General features: G+C 28.4%; 2 protein-coding genes across 3 annotated transcripts; both read left to right on the top strand.

Annotated features, from left to right (window-relative positions):
- Positions 1–5,945: 5,945 nt before the first annotated feature.
- Positions 5,946–7,142, top strand: LOC113854188 (transcription termination factor MTERF2, chloroplastic-like). Its single transcript, XM_027485075.1, has one exon. The coding sequence runs from the start codon at positions 5,946–5,948 to the stop codon at positions 7,140–7,142; it is 1,197 nt and encodes a 398-aa protein (XP_027340876.1).
- A 10,079-nt stretch (positions 7,143–17,221) lies between these two features.
- Positions 17,222–19,158, top strand: LOC113856432 (transcription termination factor MTERF2, chloroplastic-like). 2 transcript variants are annotated; one of them, XM_027488248.1, is made up of 2 exons: positions 17,222–17,278; positions 17,355–19,158. In XM_027488248.1, exon 2 carries the CDS (start codon positions 17,492–17,494, stop codon positions 18,710–18,712), a length of 1,221 nt encoding a protein of 406 aa, XP_027344049.1. In that variant the 5' UTR covers positions 17,222–17,278; positions 17,355–17,491; the 3' UTR covers positions 18,713–19,158. The 2 variants fall into 2 exon arrangements, with proteins under 2 accessions (XP_027344049.1, XP_027344050.1); XM_027488249.1 differs by lacking the exon at positions 17,222–17,278 and having other exon boundaries at positions 17,287–17,358; positions 17,474–18,904.
- The last annotated feature ends 5,167 nt before the right edge of the window (positions 19,159–24,325 follow it).

The raw sequence follows: 24,325 nt of genomic DNA, 5'->3' as shown, positions 1-24,325 counted from the left end.
AGAACAAATCTCAATCTGATGCACCTTCACTCATGTCAGAACTAAGGTACATTATTTGGTACATTATGATCGTTGTACAATAGCAAGAATGCACACCTTCGCCCAATAGCTCATAGCAGGTATGCTAAATGACAAAACTATTAACATTTATACATAAATGAATCTTCCCAAGACAAATACACTTTTTACCTTACAACCTGAGCAAAATTCCTTTAACTTGAGTATTAGAGTGTTTCTTGTAGGAACACTCTCCATTGGAACATAGAAGCTCTGAACCACCGTTGAAGACCATTTGTACTGGAAGAGCCATCCATCTCATACAGAACACTATCCATTTTTAATTTGTGTACATATGCGAACCATTTTTGAAGGATTGTTTGGCCTTAGTCTTTCAAAAAATAAATAAAAGAGAAAGGAAAAGAATGTGAGGGATTGATTGCTGATCAAATTTGATGAGAGGAACATTCCATGTTAACTCAAATATGCCAATTAGATCATATTCTTACTCTGGTTCTTTTTTGTATAATTCTGTCAGTTTTTTAGGGAACTGTGAGCACAAGTTTGTTACTCCTGTGGATGATTTTCATAATATTTATAAGGGCAAGTAGTTTACTCTGGTAGAGTTACATTTTGGAGTCTTAAATTCCTTCATGGGAACTTATTTTTAAGCATAGTCAAATCAGGATCATTGATAGGTTTTATTTTAAGGCTTCCTTTCAAGAGTAAATCTTTTATCTTTGGGAACTTTTGGCTCCCTTTCTCACTTCAGGATGACTGATAGGTTTTATTTTGAGGCTTCCTTTTTCAAGAGTAAATCTTTTATTTTTGGAAACTTTTGGCTCCCTTTCTCACATCTGAATTGTGTTAATTTGAAAAGTTATCTAAATTGATATCATTTTGTTAAATAACTTGCTGGTAGAGTAAACAGATTCAAGAGGATGACATTGTATCATTAGTTTGAAAGATTTAAAAGGAGATTTGTGTTACCATTGTGTTCTACTTAGGTTGAGTATGTGCTCTAACATGTCATTCATTATTAATCCTTTTTTTTCTGTAAATGTTGTACCTTCATTCAAACTGTTTGAACTATTCTTGCAATATATATTCTGCCTGAAAATTTGATTTCAATAATTTGGTATAAACAATCAGTCTTACGCTCTGTGCCAGTCTCATAATAATATCCACTGATTCTGAATGTTGAAAATTTTAAATCGATAGCTTAGTTCTAATAATGAATTATAATGATATGATAGCTATAGCTTCCTTACTTTTTTGTAGTAATTTTTGCTTGCCCTTACACTCACTGTCAATGCAGCCTAAGGCCTAATCTTTTTCCATGCTTGAATTAAAGTTTTCTCTCAGGATATTTACTACGATTTTGTTAATATGATTCACTTTGTAGTAAAATAGGCAAGAGCTTCCAAAACGTTAAATTTAATGGATCATTGGATTGTCTATATGTTTACATTTTTGTCCTTCCAATGTTCTACATAAAGATTGCAAATATTTCGACTTACATTTGTATGGATAGCTAAAACATTGACATGGATGTGTGCAAAAGAAAAAGAAAAGAACAGAACTCATGACAAGAGTCACAAGCCTTGTGTATAGACTTATATGTAAATAATCTACGTGTGACTATTTAACTCATACTTTTGAAGTGTAACAATTAATAACATGCTTGTTTTCTTTCTTTTTTTTAATTTAGAAAAACAAAAAATAAGTATACTTTTTTGTTTTCTTTTTTTAAATAGAAAAAAATATGCTCTAGATATTTAGGTTATCCAACTGAAATAAAGATGAATAAAATAAGAATTTAAATAAAAAAGAAATAAAGTTGAACTAATGTATTATTTAGATGATTATAAATTGAAAAAAAGGGAATAAACCGGATGAATACCATATTTTCTATTATATATATGCATATTTTTTATCTTAATATAAATTTTTATTATTATCTTTAAGCTATAAAATATTATTTCAATTGTTGCAAATTCCTTGAAACCAACCTTAGCGTTAATCACTTTCTTAAAAAAAAAAAACCAAATATCAATGACGAAAATGTAAATTAAAATTTGAAGGGAGATTTTATTGCTTGATGCAGTTTCATCTAAGTTAAACCTATGTTAATTGATTATATAATATGGTATCCAGAAACCAGTGATCTTAAACTAAACATAAATAAATTAACATTTAATAATAATTATTATGAGTAACAATAGTAATAGGAATAAAAAGAGTAATAATTCTTTCTGAGTTGAATAGAAATGTGAGTGGTAAATTAGTTTCTTCTAATTAACTACCAAAGATATGTTTTAAAGTCAGTATATGTGTTAAACTGAAATAAGGCTTGTGATCAGTATTCTATTCATATATTGTTTAGAAGCAAAATAAAATTATATTAAAAAATATTTATTATTTATTGATAAAAAATTTAAAAATAGTTAATAATTAGGAAACACTTGTACAAAAATGAAAATATAATTTATAAATAATTGTCATTAATAACTTTAATAAATATTTAATCTTTTAAAAAGTTATTACATTTAAAATTAGCCTCTAAAATATTGTTTATTAAAATTAAATTATTAATAAATTAAGTCCCACGACCTTCTATTATTAAGCTTTAACTTCATTATTGCTACTCTAATTAAGGCGAAGAAAACTAATTTTATTTCAGAATCTCTTTGCCCAGTCTGAAAGTTGAATTATCATTGCGCAGTGTCAGAAAGCTGAAAGCTTGGTGAGGCAAAATGGTGAAATCATTTCTCATTCCAACAGCTACTGCATCTTTTCCATTCTTCAACAACACACACAAAAACACAACACTCTCTTTTTCTTCAACCCATTCATTTATTACCCTCGTCAATTATATCATGCAATGCTATTGTAAGAGTTGAAATTGGAGCATCTGTTTTTTGCATGAAGCAAAATTTTGGAGGATAATCAAATTCTTAACCATCTTGTTTTCTTAATTCTCATCTTAATTTTGAGTTTATAATTTAGCATCAATCCTTATAGCACTTTAAGTAGTTTATGAAGTAATTTGAATAACTTTTTGTTATTACAATATGCATCATAGTCTTGCATTGTTTTCTCAAAGATTTCTTATGTATATTGTTGTACTTAGACTTCAATATTTGAGGACAATACTCTTCTCACTCTTTAATATTAGGATCAACATAATACCCTTGTCATTTTGTCTAGAGTTACACAGTGGTATCAACCTATTTCTTTATAGCACCTTACATTCAGACAACAATCTTTGTTCTTACAAGGAAGACCAATTTATGATTATGCCTCTACAAGCTCCGTTATCAAGGGCAACTCCAAAATTTGTCATCTTTTATATTACACTAATTAAAATTATTATAATGCCAATAACGTTATCATAATAATCAACTTAATAGTATATACCCCAAAACGAAGCTTCAACATATTAGCCATATATGAATATAAATATTTTGTATATTAAACTAGTAACAAGTAATTGAATAACTCCTATTTCAATTGAACCAAGCTCATCGAGTAGAAGAGCAAGAAAGCCTATCCACAAAACAAATAGGACCTAGTTGAGGACAAGAAGATGAATAATGTGAAAATTTTTTTTGATCAAAAGTAAATATGTAAAAGTAGGTTGAGTCACGAATCAATATAGCTCATTTTGAATTTTTAATGAGTTAGGTTACAAAACAAGTTAATTTATAAGCTATCTAGATTTTTTTTAATGTGTCTTACTTAACCCACTAATTTAAACATGTTAACATACATGGTAAGTTGGGTCAACCTACTAGTTCTTAATGTGGATTGATATACAAAAATGTGATGATTTAAATATTAGTTAGTAACATAGTAAATATTAATTAAAAAGTGATAATGGATTTTTTTATGATATGTTTTTTATTTTTATATTCTTTTATTTAATGAATCAGATGCATAAAGTAACCTTTTAAGTTGGTAGGTTGAGTTAGGATTTTTTTTTTCATGATTTTTTAAATTGAATTGACCTTCTCTTAAATCTCTTTCTTGTTTAACGAATTGAAGACCAATTCACATGAGTTGAATTGACTTATTTTTACAACTTTAATCGTAATGATGACAATTTTATTGTAAAGTGAATAGATAAAAATTAGAATTAATTATTACAAGAATATATATTATATGTTCTATTTTAAGAGATGTGAAAGTGAAAAAAGTTTCAAAGAAATGAAAAATGTGAAAATAATAATAATGTTGTATTAGTTAGTTTGTTTATGCTATGGGACAGAAATTGAATGAACTTTTTGTAATTAATATTATTACGTAATAGGTTTATTTTGTTAGAATGAACTAGAGTTATACATTCTATTAAAATAAAATAAAAGATTAAATTTTGAACAAAATGATTTAAAGAATCAAAACTAAAATGACTTATATTTATAAAGACTAAAATATCATTTAGGTCAATTTATTATTATACTCTTATTTGATATCAACTTTATAAATTTTTTCTCTTAATCTCTCAACGATGGAAGTAAAAAGAATTTAAAAAATCAACTTTCATTTGTCCTTTCCTTACCGACTTTCAACTATTCAATTTTATTTTACTACTTGAACTATTTGTTTATGAGAATTAGTGTTGTTTAGCAAAATAGATAAAATATATAGTTACTACTGTTTTTTTTTTTATGCTAGTCAAATAGTGTCTTTTTAAATTCTAGTTTTTAGTTATTAGTTAAAAAGTAATTTTTATTATTTTTAAATAATTTATTTTTTATCTATTTAATTTCTAAAACCTTTAATACTTTTACCTCTATCTAATTTAAAATAATATAAATAATTTAACAAATTCATTAAATATTTTTTTAAAATATAAAACAATTAAAATAAAAATGTTAATATTTGTGTATCATCTTTTAATAAATAAATTTATAAACGAGAATATGATGAAATTTTTTTATCTTACTATTTAATTACTACTTTATTTTTAAATAATTTAATTAAATCAGACTACAAATATTCATATTTTTTTATGACAATTCCAAAAATCTTAATTTTTTTTATTCTTAGTAATAAAAATATCTCTCATTATATTTTAATGTCATCTAAAATGTGTAATTTTATCATTATTGGTTATAATATATATATATATATATATATATATATATAAAATATTCCTTTGAGATATGATTAATTTATTTGTAAAAATTATAATATTTAATATCTCTTTATAAATATTATATTTTATTAATTCAATAGGTGAATAATGTGGTATTAAAACATTGATCATACGTATTAAATTTTAGATGAATCAAACGTTTATAGGCATGTAATTTATATTTAATATTTATTTATATTTTAAAAATATATAATAGATGATAAAATAAAATTATTTAATGACTTCTAATTTATTTTTTAATTTTTTATACATGATTCATTCAAAAAATACTTTTAATTAATAATATATATATATATATGTATATATATAATATTAAGATATGTAACTTGAACAAGAATAGTTTAAAAAATGTGTGTTTTTTAATGTATTTTTCTATTAATTTAAATTTTTATATTTTACTTACATTTTTCTTTTGTCTAAGGCTATAAATGTCTTTTAAGAAAATTTTCATTTGATAAATAAATTTGACAATATACTCTTTTATGATGAATTTGTTTTACCCAGGATTTTTTTTTTTTAATATTTTATCAGTTTAAAATACCATAAGGGGAGTTGCTTTCCCTTTCGATTCATGCTTTCAACCAGAGGGAAAAGAGGATAAATCCTAGAAACTCAAACAAAGCAAATGGCGTCTACGATGTTTTCGACAACGACGGATTCTCCGAAAACCAGCTGTCTTTCATGCTCTAAGGGTGATCGTAGGTGCCTTTAGCAAAAGTCTTCATTGGCAATTTTGAAGGTACATTCATCAATTCCGTTTCTACCTGTAGAGTAGGTGAGCGAGCAAATGGTTCCTAATTTTCTGATTACAAGATTAACTGCAACTGCATCATCATTCACACACTACAACTATAAGGGAACCCTAATCCTATTGGGTTCTCTTCTGTTACACAGACGCAATGCTTCACTTTATCTCTTCAGATCATTCACTTCTGATACAAACAACAGTAAAGGGGTCACCTTTACGGTGTCTTACCTCGTAAACTCATGTGGGGTGTCCCCAGAATTGGCTAAGAAACTCTCCAAAAATGTGCATTTGAAAAACCCAGATGGTCCAAATGCTGTTCTTGATCTTCTCAAGACCTATGGGTTCTCCAAAACCCATGTTGCAAATCTTGTGGCTAAATATCCAAGAGTGCTTGCTGCAAGAGCAGATAATACCCTTTTGCCTAAACTCAAGTTCTTTCATTCTGTTGGGGTTTCCAACACTGACATGCCTAAGATCATAATCCGTAACTACCTTATTTTGCGGAGAAGTTTGGAAAAGTGCCTCATCCCACGTTATGAGTTACTTAGAAGTTTAGTTCGCAGTGACGAGGAAGTTGTTAGAGTTCTGATAAGAGACCCATTTGGTTTTATATATTGTGACCCAAGGAATGATTTAGTTCGAAACATTGAGGTTTTGAGGCAATGTGGTGTGCAACAAGCTCACATTTCTCTCCTTGTGGTCCGTTGTCCCTCCGCGTTAAATGCAAAGCATTTCAAATTTGTGGAAGCTATCAAGATAGTTAAGGAAATTGGGTTTGATCCTTCGAAATCAACTTTTGTCCAGGGTCTCCTAGTGTTTATATATATGAGTAAAGCGAAATGGGAGTCGACGTTTGAGGTTTATGAGAGGTGGGGCTGGGACCGTGAAATGGTCCTTTGTGCATTTAGAAAGTTTCCCAATTTTTTCAATTTGTCAGAGAAGTTGATTACCGAAAAAATGAATTTTCTAGTGAATGATATGGGTTTGGCATCAGAAAAAATTGCTGAATATCCTTCAATTCTGGCCTACAACTTGAAGAAGAGGATTATCCCTAGATTCTCAGTATTTAAAATCTTGATATCTAAAGGTCTGCTGAAGAACAACTTGCACTTCAGTTCCTTCATATGCTTAAGTGAGGAAAACTTTTTGAAGAAATTTGTCAACAACTTTCAGAAAGATTTGCCTCATTTACTGGGTGACTACACAGATTTGATCAATTGTGAGAATGTGATATAGTCTTTTAAGGCATTTGCAGTCTATTGTTCTTCTAACTTTTCTATTTCAAAACTAAAATTTTTCACTTTCTGTTCCAACATTTTGACTTCCTGTTTTATTTTTCCTGGGTAGAGGTACCTTTGGTCGGTTTATTGGATATTGGTTGTATAATCAAGTATTGATGAATTTTATCTTGATTGCTGTCTTTTTGTTTTAAATATGTTTATCTCGTATGGGAAACTTGTTCCATCCCTGCGATTTATTATAGATAGTATTACATAACCACACTGTAGTTTTTTCCATCCATTTAAACAAAAATAACGTGATAGACTCTTCTATGCTTGAAACCATATTTGAACTGGAGTGTACAGAGGGGATAAAAAACCTATAATTGCTCTACAATTACCTATTTTTAATAAATGAATTCTATTAAAATGACTTGCAAGCTTAGGATATTGCCCCTTCTACATAAAATATTCAATATATTATGTTAATGTAAACTGTTTGGTGGAGTGGCTGTTACATTTTTAAATTTTAACTTTTGCCAACTACTTGTAATCGTTATGATATGTAGATTATTTTATGAGAATAACTTGGAACGACAGGGAAGTTAAGGCGTGAAATGTGTTGGCGAAGAGCCTAACATAAATTCACCAGGAAGCAACTAATTATTGCTTCTCCATTTATATGCTTGGAAGTTGGAACTTCATGCTAACCAGTAAACAAGCACACTTTCACACATGATGATGATAGTAAATGTAAATTTAATGCTTCGTTGTTTCTTTATTGAAAATATCGAAGACCAATGTGCTGAGGAATTTAGCAGCATTGGCAAAATATTAGAAAGTTTCCTAATGTTATGATGTTCTCAGAAAAGATGGTTATGAGAAAAATGAGTTTCCTAGTGAAGGATATGGGTTTGTCATCAGAAGATACTGTTGAATATCCTCAAATTGTTGCCTACAGCTTGGAGAAGATGATTATCCCTATATTCTTAAGTCTTTAACATCTTGAAATCAAATGGTTTGCTTTACAATAGTTTTCACTTTGGTTCCTTTACATGCATAACTGAGGAAAACTTCTTGGAGAAATTGGTCATCAACTTTCAGAAAGATTTTCCTCACTTACCGGTTGCCTGCAGAAGTTTGATCAATCGTAAGAATGTTATGTAATCTTCGAAGGATTTGCAATCAGCTGGTCTTGCTTCTATCTTTTCTATTTTGATACTAAATCGAACTTTGAAGTTTAAGGACAATGTGCTGAGGAATTTAGGTCCTGTTTGAAAGAACTTACAAATAACTTAATGAATGAAAATTGCTCTAAACTTTCATAAGCTCTTTATGGTTTATTTCAGTTGACTTATTGGTACAGCTGTTTAAAAAATGTTGTTTTTTACTCATTTCAATGAATTTTATGATTAAACTTTTGACATAAGTCATAATTTGAAAAGAACTTTTTGAATAAGAGCTTAATTAAGTTGTGTTTTCAAATATACCCTTAGTAGCATCGGTTACCCATCATTTGCTTTCCCATTACAAAGTATCAACTACTGTCTATTAATTCTGAGTACTCACTCTTGAGAGTGAAACTTTCCTGAATAATGCTTGCACCTTCACGCCAATAATTGCATCTCCAGCTGCAATTTGACCGAACATATATTTGAGGCTATATTATGTGCTTCTAACCTGTTGATCGAGATACTAGAGATGAATGGTGAAGTGAATGATAATTGCTGAAAAGATAGAGTGGTTTTTTAGTAGGCATGCACAAAATCGAATAAACCTGTTAAACTATTAGAGTTGAAAATTATGAAATTAAAAATAAAAAAATTGCATATTTTATTGCTATTCGATTATTAATTTCTATACTGTACTTATTTTAATTTTTTTTTGTTATATCTCTATCTATAAACTAATATATTTTCTTTAGTCTTATCATTATTTTGTATAAATGTAATATTCTTATTTATTTTAAACTTTTGTACTCTTTTTTTAATTGAGCATTCTTTATTAACAAATTTATCATTCTTTTACAAGTTCACTTGTTTGATTAATATTTTTCTTTTCTATTTTTTGTTTTCTCGGCAAAATCAACCCACTTATATTTTTGACATTATTGAGTCATTATTTTGATCTAAAAAAGTTAAAATTAAATTTTTGTAAAAATAAATATTTTTTAAAAATAAGTCATAAAAAAGTATTCAAACTTATTTAATTTGATTTTTATATTACTTTCAAATTGAATCAATCACATTATTTATGTCATGAGTTTTACATAAAATTTAAATAATAAGCACGCGTAATTTTGAAATTCTCACGTGAAGTATCAAAACTACAATAAAACTTTTAATTTTCTAAAGAGGTATTGAAGTCAGAAAAACATACTGTAGGCAATTAAGGAAACTTTAGCTTGGAGAATTAAAACGTTATTCCAGTAAATAAATATAATGGTAAATCATCAAACCATTATAAACAAATATTATTGTTGTTAATACAAAACCCATCGGTTGAATCAGCTAAACTGAGAACAAGCTTGATTTAGAATATCAATTAAACTAGCTATCATTAAAATAGGTTAAAAACCAAAAACTTGATGATCATTTAGTCGAGTCTTGTCATGAAGGGCAAGTTTTTTTTTTTTTTTTTTTTAAATTACACTAAAATTGTCTAATACTAAACTAATAATTGAATTGGTAAACCATAGTTATAGGCTTAGCTAGTTTGCTATATAGTTAAGCAGTTTGTCTTCACTTGCTACACCTGTCCATGTAAGACTTAAATAAAATTTTTTTGACTAAAGTATTAATTTGGTCCCTTAAATTGCATGGTTGTATCAATTTTGTCCCGTAAAATTATAAAACTTTCAATTTAGTTCTCAAAATTTATAATTTTGTTTCAATTTAGTTGCTCTCGTTAGTGGCATTGAGGTGGCAAATTGTATATTTTGTTTCATTTTTACTTTTAATTTTGTTTCAATTTAGTCCATAAGCTCTATTATTCGTCTTCTTTTCTCCACCTCTCCCTCCTCCTTTTCATCGAAACATCAATCTCATTCTAATCCCAATAAAAAAAATGAACCCCCACTCCCAAGTTGTGCCAAATCTCAAGTTCAAGCCTCTTAAAAAGACAAAGTGAAAAATTGAATATATAATATTGCATAGGGCTTGGGGTTTATTCTGTACAGGGCTTTATTTTGTTCAATGTATAGTCCTTGTGATATCATTTTTTTGTTACTTCAAATGTATTGTTGTTTTTGATAATATTGCTATTTTCCTACAGAATGACAAATGAAATCAGGACTATTTATAAATATTGTTGATTATATAATGCAACCATGATTAAGCTTTGTTGCTATTTATGTTTAAGCCTTTGTTGCTATTTTCATAATGGTTTACAACAAAATTAGTTTGTATGCACAACTAAATGAGCTTAAAACTGTAAAACAAAATGAGAAAAAAATTGTAGAAAAAAAAATTACCAAAATTCCTTAATTTCATAAACATTGTTGATTACATTGGTTTAACATAACATGTAATATTTCCAGCTGATTCCTTAAACTTAAATATATTTAGCTCAATAGTGTGAAACCAACAATGATCACAATTAACATTATAATAATAATTTTGTATAGATTTCTAATTTCAACCTCTAAACACTTAATTTTCTATGCCAAATTAATCTTTCACTCCTTAATGTCACTTGTGTTACCATCATTTATAGCTCCTAACACAACTTCAAACATATCTACCACCCCATCATCATCCCATAAAAAATAGTTACAATGGTTTCCTTCCTATAATTGAAAACAAAAACAAAAAATAAGTATTGACTCAAAGTTATCAAGATTCTTATAAAACAAAAACACAGTATATAAACACCAACAACCACAAAAACAATTAAAACAAAGTACTTACCTCGTACTTAGCACACTTATAGAATGATTTACTAATATTCTCAAGTTTTAGAGATTTAAAGTACTGGCTTGGAGTCATAAAAGCAAAATTTTCTTGCTCCACCTCCACCTAATCCCCTAAAAGGAGATCTGATATGGCTTCCTTGTGAACGAAATTTGAAATTTAGAGGACTAAATTAAGACTTTTACAATTTTACGAACGAAATTGATACAACCGTGTAAATTAAAGTACCAAATTATACTTTAGTCTAAAAAAATTCTAGTGTATTACCTCAATTTACCATGTCATTTAGTGTATGAATTATGCATTTTATTTATAATGAGTTATGTTTATCTATTGCAGAATGGTTTTTCTCCTGCATTTTAAATAAAAATTGGTTTAATTTATTCACAAAATGCATGTAACTCTCCTGTTTAGTCCTTGTCTCACCTTGAGTGCATGGCTAAGAGTCTTCTTTGGCCTCTATATATTGTTAAAGATGGTTCAAAATCTTAAACACGACTTATTATAATTATAAATAATGTGTAAATGTTATTAATATATGTTTTGTTAATAATAATTTGATACATAAAATTTAAAAATATATTTCAAGAGAACGTATAATGTCAAACTGCATATCAAATTTACCTGATATATTTTTAACCCATTCATGTCGTGAAACTAAGAAACCATGACTTAATACTTAAGTAAAGAAACACTAATTGGTTCCGAAATGCATATCGGAGAGGTTTATTCAAATACTTACCGTGGTTAGACAACGAAGAACATCTAGTGCTTCATTCTTGCATGAAAAACTACAAAAAATAGGCAAAAAAAAAAAAAGAAAAGTTTTTGGAGGTGCTAAAGTGACTCCAAGTACATTACAAAGTCGACTATATCATCAAAAGGTATAATTTCTACCCAAATATTAATTACAATAGAGGATTTAGTCTACAATAAACTAGAAATGACATATAAGTATGGTAAAATTCAAACTTGTATAATTTACTCTTAACAAGGATAGGTGAAACTTCAAAAGTTATTCTTCAATAATTATCAATGGATTTTATAATCAATTTTGAGTAAAACAATTAACAATTAAGTTTTTACCTAGAGTTTTAAATTTAAAGATAAAAACTCATTAAATTATATTTGTTAACTCATTTTATGATATGATTATTTTTTGTATATATGTTATTAATGAATTAGACCATATAAGAAGGGAATTGATATCTTTTTAAATTTGCGGTATTATAAATGTAACACCTTCATTTTTATTTTCTTGTTTTTTTGGAAAAATAAGAATTCTGATAAGGACTTCTCGCTTAAGCGAGACAAATATTTTTGAGTTAAAGCATTCTTGCTTAAGCGAGATAAGCCTTGATCAAGCGAGATATGATAAAGTTGTCCTAACTGTCGTCTCGCCCAAGCGGAAAGCAGCTTGCCCAACCAAGATGAAGCTCGCCCAAGTAAGGGGTCGTAGGAAAAACAGGGAGCTTTCTAGACTTACAAATGAGAATATCTAAAAATTAGGTAAAAATTCACTGTCTACAACTTTTGCTCAGGCGAGATAGGCTTTGTTCAAACAAGGGAGGATCTCGCTTAAGCAACAAAGAGTTTGCTCAGGCAAGAATGATCTGGCTCTAGCGAGAATGTGCGAGATTTGAAAGATATTTAAAGGAGTTGTGTTAAGGAAATTTCATTTTTCATCAAACCACTTCTCCCTCTCTATTCTCTCCGTTCTCTCCCTCTCTCTTCCCAGAAAAAGCCTCCTATAACTCAAAATCTCTCTTGAATATGAGCTCAAATGTCTGTTCCACTTGAATTTAAGTAAATTTCTAGAGTTTAGCTCATGAATCTCATTTTTATTTTTTTGTTTCATCTCTTTATAAAAGTACTTTACCTTGCAATGTTAGGAAGATATCTAGTCTTTGGGTATTATTTTCTGATAAAACGTGGAGCTTCTCTCTAGAACTCATGAAGAACATAACTTCAAGGATCTATTTTCAGGTAATGGGAGATAACCTTAAACCCTAAGTTCTATTTGTATATTCAGTTTAAGAAATTTGATATACCTATTTTGAAAGGTAGATCTAAAACGTTTTTCTTGAAAATATAATATAAAAAAAATTGGGTTTAAGGATATGTAAAACCTATATTATCTTTATTATTACCTGAGTAAAATTTCATAGTAAGAGTTGTAAAAAAAACTCATTTTTAGGAAGTTCCATATTTTATTTAATGATGATTATGCATGAATAGCTTCAGATTGTGAATTAGTGTTGAAAATAATAAGTTTGTTAGGAAAAGATAAAACTTCAAGATAGACGATTTTTATTAAGATTGAGAGAGTGTGATCTCTGACAAATTATTTATGAAATACGCGATTGATCTGAGTCCAGAGGTGTCTAACCTTTGGCGCATTGTATTGGTTTTGTGATGATGTATTTTTCTATTTTATAATTGTTTGTTTGATTGAGAAGTTGATTGTTGGGTGAAATTGATATAAATGATTTGAATGATAAAAGATATTTTATTACATATGTGTGAATTAGATGAAGAATGAATGCATGTACTTTGGATGAGTCAATGAAATGAATAAGGTAAAAGAGATGAAGAAAATTATGTTATCAATGGAAAATTGATGAAATACTGATGAAAGGTGTAATATGTGAAAAATATTGAGAAAGTGCAAGAAAAAGAGAAAATGAAGTAATTGATATATTTTTCACAAGACACTAATTGATGTGATTGTAGTATATATGTTGTAAACATCAATAGGTGAGATTATAACACATACGTTGTAATGCATTGATTAGTGTGATTGTAACATATAAATTAGGACAATATGACTGTGATGTGCCACAATTGAGTTATCGTATATATAGTTCAGAGATACATTGGAGATATAAAATCTGGAGGCGATTTGAGAAATCTAAAGAAATGAGGGTAATGAATGCTAATAGTTTATATGTACACAAATGGTAGCAAAAGCATTTAGAAGGCCTCACGCTCATTTCCTGATTGATCTCCTAACTATATCTTTGCTATGAATGCCTAACAAAACACACGTTATATCCATATCTGATGGCAAAAGATGGCTATCCATGCTAGCTAAGTCCATTATAACTAGGAAGAGTATGTTGACAATGATTTGGGGGTCTATGAGTACCTAGAGTTATTTGATGAATATTTCAGAACTGAAATAATTAAAGTAGCATAAGTTGAGAAATTGAATGATTGTATTGATAAAGTGAGAAATTGATTATGTTGAATAAAGGAGAAATGGATGTTATTTGATTCAATGATGAATGATGTATATGAATATTTCCTATTTAATTTAGAATAATTTTATAAATAAATTTTAATTTGACGCATAATGTACTAGAAAATATTTTCTATGTTATTGAGATTATATAATCAAAATGAGAATTTAATGGGCAAAGGAAGCTCACACTTACAAATATTTTAAGTAAAAGAAGAATTAAAGAAGATGGATCCGTCATACTCACATGAGACTCTAAGGAAAGGAACTGTTCTCTTAGGATTAGTTATTTTGAGAAATATTATCATATTTAGTTTTCATTTAGAACTCATGATATTTTCATAAATCCTATTGTAATGATAATTCAAGTTTTATGTGAAATATTCAATAATTAATTGTTTAAAATTTTATTTTATGTTCAGTTTTAGTCAAAAATTTATTTTACTAAAAGATAATTTGTTTGTATCATAAATTTGAAATATGTCCATATAAATATGATGTGGAATTTTTTAACTTTCATTCATCTTTAAAGTTGAGTTATAAAATGTATTTTATTTTGTTATGAACAAGATTTTTAGAAAATGAAGTTTCTTTTAAATTTTGCTGATATTTATTAGTCTATACTTCTACATCTATTTAACATTCCAAACTATCCAAATCTTTTACAAATCCTATTAAGTGTTATTTAAAATAACATATATTAAGGTAAATTATAAAAAATGTATTAAGGATGTTATAATAAAATTTATTAAAATTAAATTAAATAAATAATTGATTAAAACTGAATCGTAAAAAAATAATATTCAATTTTAATATTGCAATCAAATTAAATTGAACTGTACTATAAATTATTTTTAGATAAATGTTTTCGTCTTCCAACTTTAAAGTTAAGTTCAATTTTGTCATTCAAGTTTATTTTGATTTATTTTGGTATTCTAACTTTTGAAAAAATTGCAAATAAGTCCTTCTATTAAAATGTTAATTCCATTAATACTTTTTGTTTTTTCTATCACATGTTGTGCAATGTTCATCATTTCATCCTCATTTTCATCAAGTTGATGTGCTAGAGTGATCTTTCTATGCTCCCTTAAAGGTGGGTTAGTTTTGAATTTTATTTTGTTTCACTTCCTTTTTCTCAACAAGAAACTAAATGAGACATTTGATAGTTAATACTAGCAACTAATGAAATCATTTTAACAACAATTCAAAATATGAAGGAAAGAAAAAGAAAAGATAAAACTTATGAATAAACTTGTCAAGTTTTTATCCAACATCTATTCACAAATATCCATGATTTACTTATTCTTAAATCAATTGCTACAAGTTAGAAAAAATGTATAAGAGAATTAACATTGATGAGGAAAATTCAGAAAAAAAGTGTTTAACTTTGTTTACCTAAATGAATAAAATTTGTAACCACTAGCACTAAATTATAATGTTATTGCAAATTTAGAATGCATTTAAGCAATAAAAATTAATCAAACTTTGAATTTAAGTATTGTAATATGTGATATTAAAGTTTTGGAAAGGTTCATATAAGGAGGAAACACAATGAATAAATTGAATCAACTATCCATAAACATATATCCAATAATCTCAGTAAAATGAGCAATATACAATTGAAAAAAATATAAAATTGAAAATATCTAAATGAATCATAATTCATGTCAATACTCATACTTACCAATAATTCTTCTTAAGCACTCAATTTTTTTGGGATCATAGTAGGTAATGACACGAAATCCACCTGTCTTTGTGTGATGGGTTTTTAAAAGAAAGAAGAAAAGAGATTGAAGAAAAAAATAAAAGAAAGAGACACCCCCCACACACACATATACATATATATATATATATATATATATATTTTGTAAAAATTAAAAGATTAAAATAAATAAAAAAAAGTTGAAGGATAAGATTAAATAGTTTAAGTTAGAAGACGAAAATACTAATTTTATCTTATTTTTATATTTAAATAAATTTTTAATATTATAATATAATTAAATCAAATTGCAAACTTTACTCATATTTTACATAATAATTTTCAAAAATATTATTTTTTAAATAATTCCTTTATTTTTAATAATAAACTATTTTTATTATCTTATATTATAAAATTATTATTTTTTCGTTATTATTTAACAATAGATAATATTCTTTATTTTTTATTGATTTTATTTTTCATATTTTACTTATATTTTTATTTTTTAATGTTATAAATTTCTCATTACAAAATAATTTTATTTAATTAAAAAATTTAGAATATAATAAAACTCATTTTTAATGATTTTTTAATATGTTATTTGTATTTAAAAATTTAAACATTTTTAATTCCAAAAATTCAAATAAAGAAAATGATATTTATGTTTTTCTTTTACAATTTTAATATTTTTAATATAGTTTTTCTGTTCTAAAATTTTTAATTTTTTTTTATTTTGGCCTTGTATTTTTATAATTTAGACTTTTAACTTTTTTATGAATGTAATTCTCTATTAATAATTTATTAATTTTATGTGTTGTTTATTTTATATTGTATTATAACCCTATGAAAATGACATAAATAATAATATAATATATTTATTTTATATTCTTCATTTAAAATTTTATTAAAAATATAATTTAAACATTTAAAAAAATAAACAAAATTAAATGTGAACAATTAAAATTAAAATTACAATTAAAACTTAAAAATATGAAAGATGTGATATTATTAACAATATATGAATATATCTTTTATATATATATATATATATATATATTATATTTAACTCAAATCATGTAAATTAACTTAAAACTTATGTAAATATTATAATTAGATGGACAAAATAAAAATAATTTTTTTGATAGATTAAATTTAACCCGAATTTAAAAATATCCTTCCAATTGCTTCTATGTTCGATTCTTCCGACTAACTGCAGAAGAGGGTTTAAAGTGAAAACTTCAAACAAAGCAAAGGGCGTCTATGATGTTATCTTCCACAACTACGGGCTCTCCGAAAACCAGGTGCCTGTCATGCTCTAAAGGTGATGATTCGTGGCTTTAGCAAAACTCATAATTGTAAACGCCATTCTTTTGGAAGGTACCTTCATCAATTGCGATAAATGGTTCCTATTGTTATGATTACAAGATCAACTGCAACTGATGATTCGTGGCTTTAGCAAAACTCATAATTGGAAACGCCATTCTTTTGGAAGGTACCTTCATCAATTGCGATAAATGGTTCCTATTGTTATGATTACAAGATTAACTGCAACTGCATCATCATTCACACACTACAACAATAAGGGTACCCTAATTCCATTGGGCTCTCTTCTGCAACACAAACACAATGCTTTCCTTTCATTCCTCAACTCGTTCGCTTCATCCACCTCTTCTGATTCTGAATCAGATAAAAACTACCATAAAGGTGACACCTTTACAGTGTCTTACCTCGTTAACTCATGTGGGGTGTCCCCGGAATTGGCTAAGAAACTCTCCAAAAATGTGCATTTGAAAAACCAAGATGGCCCAAATGCTGTTCTTGATCTTCTCAAGACCTATGGGTTCTCCGAAACCCATGTTGCAAATCTTGTGGCTAAAAATCCGAAGGTGCTTACTGCAAAGGCAGATAATACCTTTTTGCCTAAACTAAAGTTCTTTCGTTCCATTGGGGTTTCCAACACTGACATGCCTAAGATCATAATCCGTAACTACATTATTTTGTGGAGAAGTTTGGAAAAGCGCCTCATCCCACGTTATGAGTCACTTAGAAGTGTAGTTTGCAGTGACGAGGAAGTTGTTAGAGTTTTGAGAAGGGGCCAATTTACTTTTGGATATTCTGACATGAGGAATGATTTGGTTCGAAACATTGAGGTTTTGAGGCAATGTGGTGTGCCACAACCTTCCATTTCTCTCCTTGTGATCCATTATCCCTTCGCCCCGAATGCGAAGCATTCTGAATTTGTGGAAGCTGTCAAGATAGTTGAGGAAATTGGGTTTGATCCTTTGAAAACAACTTTTGTCCAAGCTGTCCAAGTGCTTTTAGGTCTGACTAAAGCAAAATGGGAGTCGAAATTTGAGGTTTATGAGAGGTGGGGCTGGGACCGCAAAATGGCCCTTCGAGCATTTAGAAAGTTTCCCAATTTTATGAAATTGTCAGAGACGGTGATTGCAAAAAAAATGAATTTTCTGGTGAATGATATGAGTTTGGCATCAGAAGACATTGCTGATTATCCTCCAATTCTGGCCTACAGCTTGAACAAGAGGATTATCCCTAGATTCTCAGTAGTTAAAATCTTGACATCGAAAGGTCTGCTTAAGAATAATTTGCACTTTAGTTCCTTCTTATGGTTAAGTGAGGAAAAGTTTTTGAAGAAATTTGTCAACAATTTTCAGAAAGATTTGCCTCATTTAAAAGATGACTACACAGATTTGATCAATTGTGAGAATGTGATATAGTCTCTTAAGGCTTTTGCAGACTATTGTTCTTACTTCCAACTTTTCTATTTCAATACTAAAATTTTAAAATTTCTGTTCCAACATTTTGACTTTCTGTTTCATTTTTCTTGGGTAGAGGTACATTTGATCGGATTTATAGGATATTGGTTGTATAATCAAGTATTGATGAATTTTAACTTATTTGCTGTCTTTTGTTTTAAATATGTTTATCTCTTATGGGAAATGTGTTCCATCCCTGCAATTTATTCTAGTATTACATAACCACACTGTACTTTTTGTCCGTCCATTTAAACAAAAATGACCTGTGATAGACTTTTCTACCATTAAAACTATCTTTGAGCTAGAGTGTACAGAGGGGATAAAAAACCAAGTTTATTTAATTTGAAATTGAGTGAAATTGCACTTAATTGTTCTACTATTACATATGTTTAATAAATGAGTTCTGTTAAAATGACTTGCAACTTTAGGATATGGATCCTTCTACTTAAAATTGTCAATATATCTTGTTAATGTATACTGTTTTGTGGAGTTGCGGTTACATTTATATTTTAAATATTGCAAACTACTTGTAATCGTTATAATATGTTGATAGAGCCCAATTCCAGATTGGTCCTATTGAACCATTGGCCCATAAGACAAAGTCATTCCCTAAGAAATTGTTAGTATATTCATGGAAGAAAAGAGAAGGAGCTGACGTGGCATGAGAGAAGGGGGTGCAGGCAGTTAGAGGAGAGAGAGTGAGATATCTTTCTGTTATTTAGGGAATGATGAGGTGTTGTGGAGGGTGTGCTGTTTTCTGATATTTTGGGTAGAGGAAACTTAGTGATTTCTCTATTAGGAGCATTGCTCTAGGCAGTAAGGAGTCATCCTTCTTGCTGTATTTCTTCTTTTGTCATTAATACAGGATCAAAGTCTATTTTCTTCTTCAATTCTCTGTTTCACTTTTATATTTGTTGCTTGAGAATGTATTATATGTAGATTATTTTGTGAGAATAACTGGAAAGACAGGGAAGTTTAGGGTGTGATTGGAAATGTGTTGGGGGAAGAGCCTAACATACATTCACTAGGAAGTAACTAGTTATTGATACTCCGTTTGTATGCTTGGAAGTTGGAACTTCATACTAACCGGAAAACAAGCACACACTTTCACAAATATTGTTGATAGTCAACGTAAATTTAATGCTTTGTTGTTTCTTTAATGAAGATATTGAAGACCAATTTGCTGAGGAATATAGCAGCATTGGCTAAATATTAGAAAGTTTCCTGATGTTATGATCTTGTTAGTAAAGATGGTTATGAGAAAAATGAGTTTCCTAGTGAAGGATATGGGTTTCTCATCAGAATATATTGTTGAACATCCTCAAATTGTAGCCTACAGCTTGGAGAACAGGATTATCACTAGATTCTGTCATAAAAATCTTGAAATCAATTCGCTTGCTTGAGAACAGTTTTCACTTTGGTTATATTCATAACTGAGGAAAACTTTTTGGAGAAATTTGTCATCACCTTTCAGAAAATTTTGCCCACTTACCAGATGTCTACAGATATTTGATCAATCGTAAGAATGTCATGTAACCTTTAAAGGATTTGCCAGCTGTTGTCCTTCCATCATTTCTCCTTTGATACTAAATCGAACTTTGAATTTTAAATACAATCTGCTTATGGATTTAGGGCCTATTTGAAATAACTTGTGAACAACTTATGAAAATTGCTTGACTTTCATGAGTTCTTTTGGGTTTATTTTACTAAACTTGTTGGTACACAGCTGTTTAAAATAAATTATTTTTAAATCATCTTAATCAATTTTATGATTAAATTTATGACACAAGTCAAAATTTGAAAAGAACTTTTTGAATAATTTAGCAAAGATTGGGAGTTTTGTTATGTCTATCTTCTTGGTCCTTTGCTAATGTTAATGTTTCCTAGCTTGTATCTATCATTTGCATTCCCAGTACAAAGTATCAACTACTGTATATTAATTATGAGCACTCACTCTTGAGAGTGAAACTTTCCTGAATACTCCTTGCACCTACACGCCAATGGTTGCATTTCCAGCTGCGTCGTGACTGAACACATTTGAGGCTACATGTGCTTCTCACCTGTTAATTGAGATACTGGAGATGAGTGGTGAAGTGAATGGTAATTGCTGAAAAAATAAGGTGTCTTCACCTACTACTCCTCTCCATGTAAGACTTTCAAAACCCTTACTGACAATAAAAAAAATTCTAGTGGCTTACCTCAATTTACCATGTCAGTTAGTATATGTATTATGCATTTTATTTATAATAAGCTATTTTTGTCTATTGCAGAATGGTTCTTACCCTAAATTTTACATAAAAATTAGTTTATACTTATTCACAAAATGCATGTTACTCTCTTGTTTAGTCCTTGTCTCACTTTGAGTGCATGGCTGAGAGTCTTCTTTGGCCTCTCTATATTGTACATGGTTTAAAGGATGATTGAATCTTAAATACAGCCAATTACAATTATAAATAATGTGTAATTTTTATTGTTATATATTTCGTTAATTATTATGATACATAAAATTTAAAAATATATTTCAAGAGAAGAACGTATAATATCAAACTGCATATCAAATTTACTGTCTATATTTTTAACCCTTTCATGTCGTGTAACTAAGAAACCATGACCCAATACTTAAGTAAAGAAAGACTAATTGGTTCCTGAAATGCATATAGTAGAGGTTTGTTCAAATGCTTACCGTGATTAGAGTAATGAAGAACAGCGAGCACTGCTATTAAAAGTTAATCTTGCATGAAAAACTACAAACATAGGCATAAAAAATCTTTGGAAAACTTCAAAACATAGGTAGAAAAAGTCTCTGGAAGTCGACTCCAAAGAAAATTGATTGAACAACTCGAACATTGCAATCCCTTTAGGCAACGATTGAAAACCAAAACCATATTGGATCTTACTCCTCTCATTTTAGACTTCTCACTTAGTGGCAAGCCTGAGATAGGGGACAACTAATTTGGAATATGACTTTCAAGTCTACTTTGGTCTCAGCTGATATGACTTAATCGTTTTAAAACATTTTATAAGTGATAGCTTTATCGACACATCATGGCTCATCGTATAAACAAGAGATGTATTTTCATACATTGACGGTTACAGTACTAAGCGTTCTAAACAATAAATCCATCAACGCTATATAAAGAGGAAATTTCCTATGCTAAGTATGCATTCTACTATATTCTACACTAAACTTGATCAAATTTTTTCTAACTTGGGTGTCATAGTGTTTTTCTGCAAAAAATCATTGGAGCCAACACACGACCAAGAATCACCACTCACCATTAACCATTACCTGAGATATCTTATACTAGAAGAGTTTCCATCCCAATTTGGTACACATTACACAGTTGACAATATTGTTAGAACCTATAATTTTTACCAAAGTACTAATCACAAAAAGGATTTACTTCTATAGTAAATTAGAAATGGCATCCTAAGTTGAATATTCATCTAGTAAAATCCAAACTTGCATAATTCACTCTTATTCAAAAATTATTCTTTAGCAATCATCAATGGATTTTATAATAAATTTTGAGTAAAATAATTAACAATTAAGTTTTTGCCTAGGTTCTTAGGTTTAATTTCATCTTTTATAGAATATTGTTATAGTGGTCCTTTTACAATTTTTAAAGATAAAAATTCATTAAGTTATACATGTTAACTCATTTTATGATATAGTTAATTTACATATGTTATTAATGTACTAGACCATATAAGAAGTAAATTAATATCTTTTTAAATTTGCGGGTACCATAAAATTCATTAAAAAAAAATAAAAAAAAATAATTGATTAATCATAAAAAAAATAATATTCAATTTTATATTACAGTCAAATTAAATCAAACTATACTACAAATTATTTTTACACAAAATTAGTATTTTCATCCTTAAACTTAAATACCAAATTCAATGTCATTCTTTAACTTTATTTTAATTCATTTTAATCTTCTAACTTTTAAAAAAAATATTCAAATAATTCTTTTGTTAAAAATGTTAACTTCATTAATATGTTCTTAGGTCTCTTCATACTATTCATTGTAGTGGTCTAAGTACATTGTTTATTGTTTTTTTCATATGTTCAATCTATGTCTCTTCTACCTCTTCTTCTTCTATTTCATTTTCATCTTCATCACGTTGAGGTGCTGAAATGATCTTTTTATGCTCCCGTAAAGGTGAGTTAGCTCTAAATTTTCTCTTATTCTTGCTTCCTTTTTCTTAACTAGTAACTGAAGGAGATATTTGGTAGATAACACTGGCAACCAATGGAATTATTTTAGCAGTAATTTTAGAATAAGAAGGAAAGAAGAGGAAAAGATAAAATCTATGAATTTTGCTTTTCTCACCAAAGGGTTAATAGAGTTTAACCAAAAATCTCAAACAAAACTCTCACCGTTGTCCTAATAGGCAATTGCTGCTACTCCAATATGACGACGACCTTCCTCCGGCTTCCCCCACTTCTACTTATGCTGCCTCGGAACCCCCTCTCACTGTCAATTCTATGGCCGAATTTCACCATCTTTCCCATTATGCTTTCCAATTTTATTTCCTTATCATTTTGTATGAAATATTAAAAGGGTGACAATTGTTTTTTTCAAAAGGAAATGATCCATGCTGTGGTATGTTAGAAAGTTAGAGACTTGAGATTACCTCAATATGACAAACGACCTTAATTTACAAAAGCCTCATCAAAGGTTGCTCACTGCTCATCCTCTTTGTCTTGTTGTGCCAAATAAGTTGCTATTATTTCATTCTCCTTGGCTTTATGCATTTTCATTAATTCTGAATTAACTCATGCAGATAAAACTTTTGTTGGATTATTTTCCTTCAAACATGGCAAGTATACCACTTCTGTTGCAAGTAATAACCGGTAGAGTACCGAAATATCATCTTCAGGAAGCAATTCGCATGTATTAGTTAATAAAGATACAAATTAATTGAGTTTATATACAATAAAATTGATAAATGATTTTCATGAAATATTAAATGATGATTTAATGTAAAGCACTAATGTAAAATGTGGTATAATTCAGGTTAAAAAAGCTGGGATCGAATTTCATCTATCTCCCCCGCTATATTCCAGTAATCCAGTGATAAATATAGCAATCATTTCCAATGAGCTTGATGCAAAATACAAAATTCATATATTCCAATTCATTGAAAATACATTTCTAAGATAATTTCTCAAATGTTGATTCCTCAAACAATTAATAAACTATCTAGCATTAAAATCAGGATTTAAAAGCAATCAATAACTTGAAATCTATTCCTAGAACAACCGGTTATTGAGTAATCTCAATCAAATCTAGATCTAAACAATATTTTTTCAAATATAACTCAGATCTGAACTCCAGAAACTATCAAATAACTAGATTTAATCATTAAAACAGATTGAGATCACCAAATCATTAGAAATGAAGAAGAAACAACTATATTTATGTAGATTACTGAAAATACATCAGGTTTAAAGATTTACATTCAATCCCATAGGAAAGTTCAGCTGCTCATGGTAACCATAACAACAACAATAGGGATACAAATGAAATAAATCATAAAAAAATGAGTATTCCTACTCTTCTT

Source organism: Abrus precatorius, unplaced genomic scaffold, assembly GCF_003935025.1.
Source record: "Abrus precatorius isolate BTA unplaced genomic scaffold, Abrus_2018 Scaffold11, whole genome shotgun sequence".
NCBI classification, from domain to species: Eukaryota; Viridiplantae; Streptophyta; class Magnoliopsida; order Fabales; family Fabaceae; genus Abrus; species Abrus precatorius.
The sequence above is the reverse complement of the archived record's forward strand: the minus strand, read 5'-3'. Positions and strand labels throughout refer to the sequence as shown.

Coding starts and splice junctions, on each gene's coding strand:
- LOC113854188 (XM_027485075.1), top strand. CDS start 5,946: ATGGTTCCTAATTTTCTGATTACAAGATTAACTGCAACTGCATCATCA.
- LOC113856432 (XM_027488248.1), top strand. CDS start 17,492: ATGGTTCCTATTGTTATGATTACAAGATTAACTGCAACTGCATCATCA.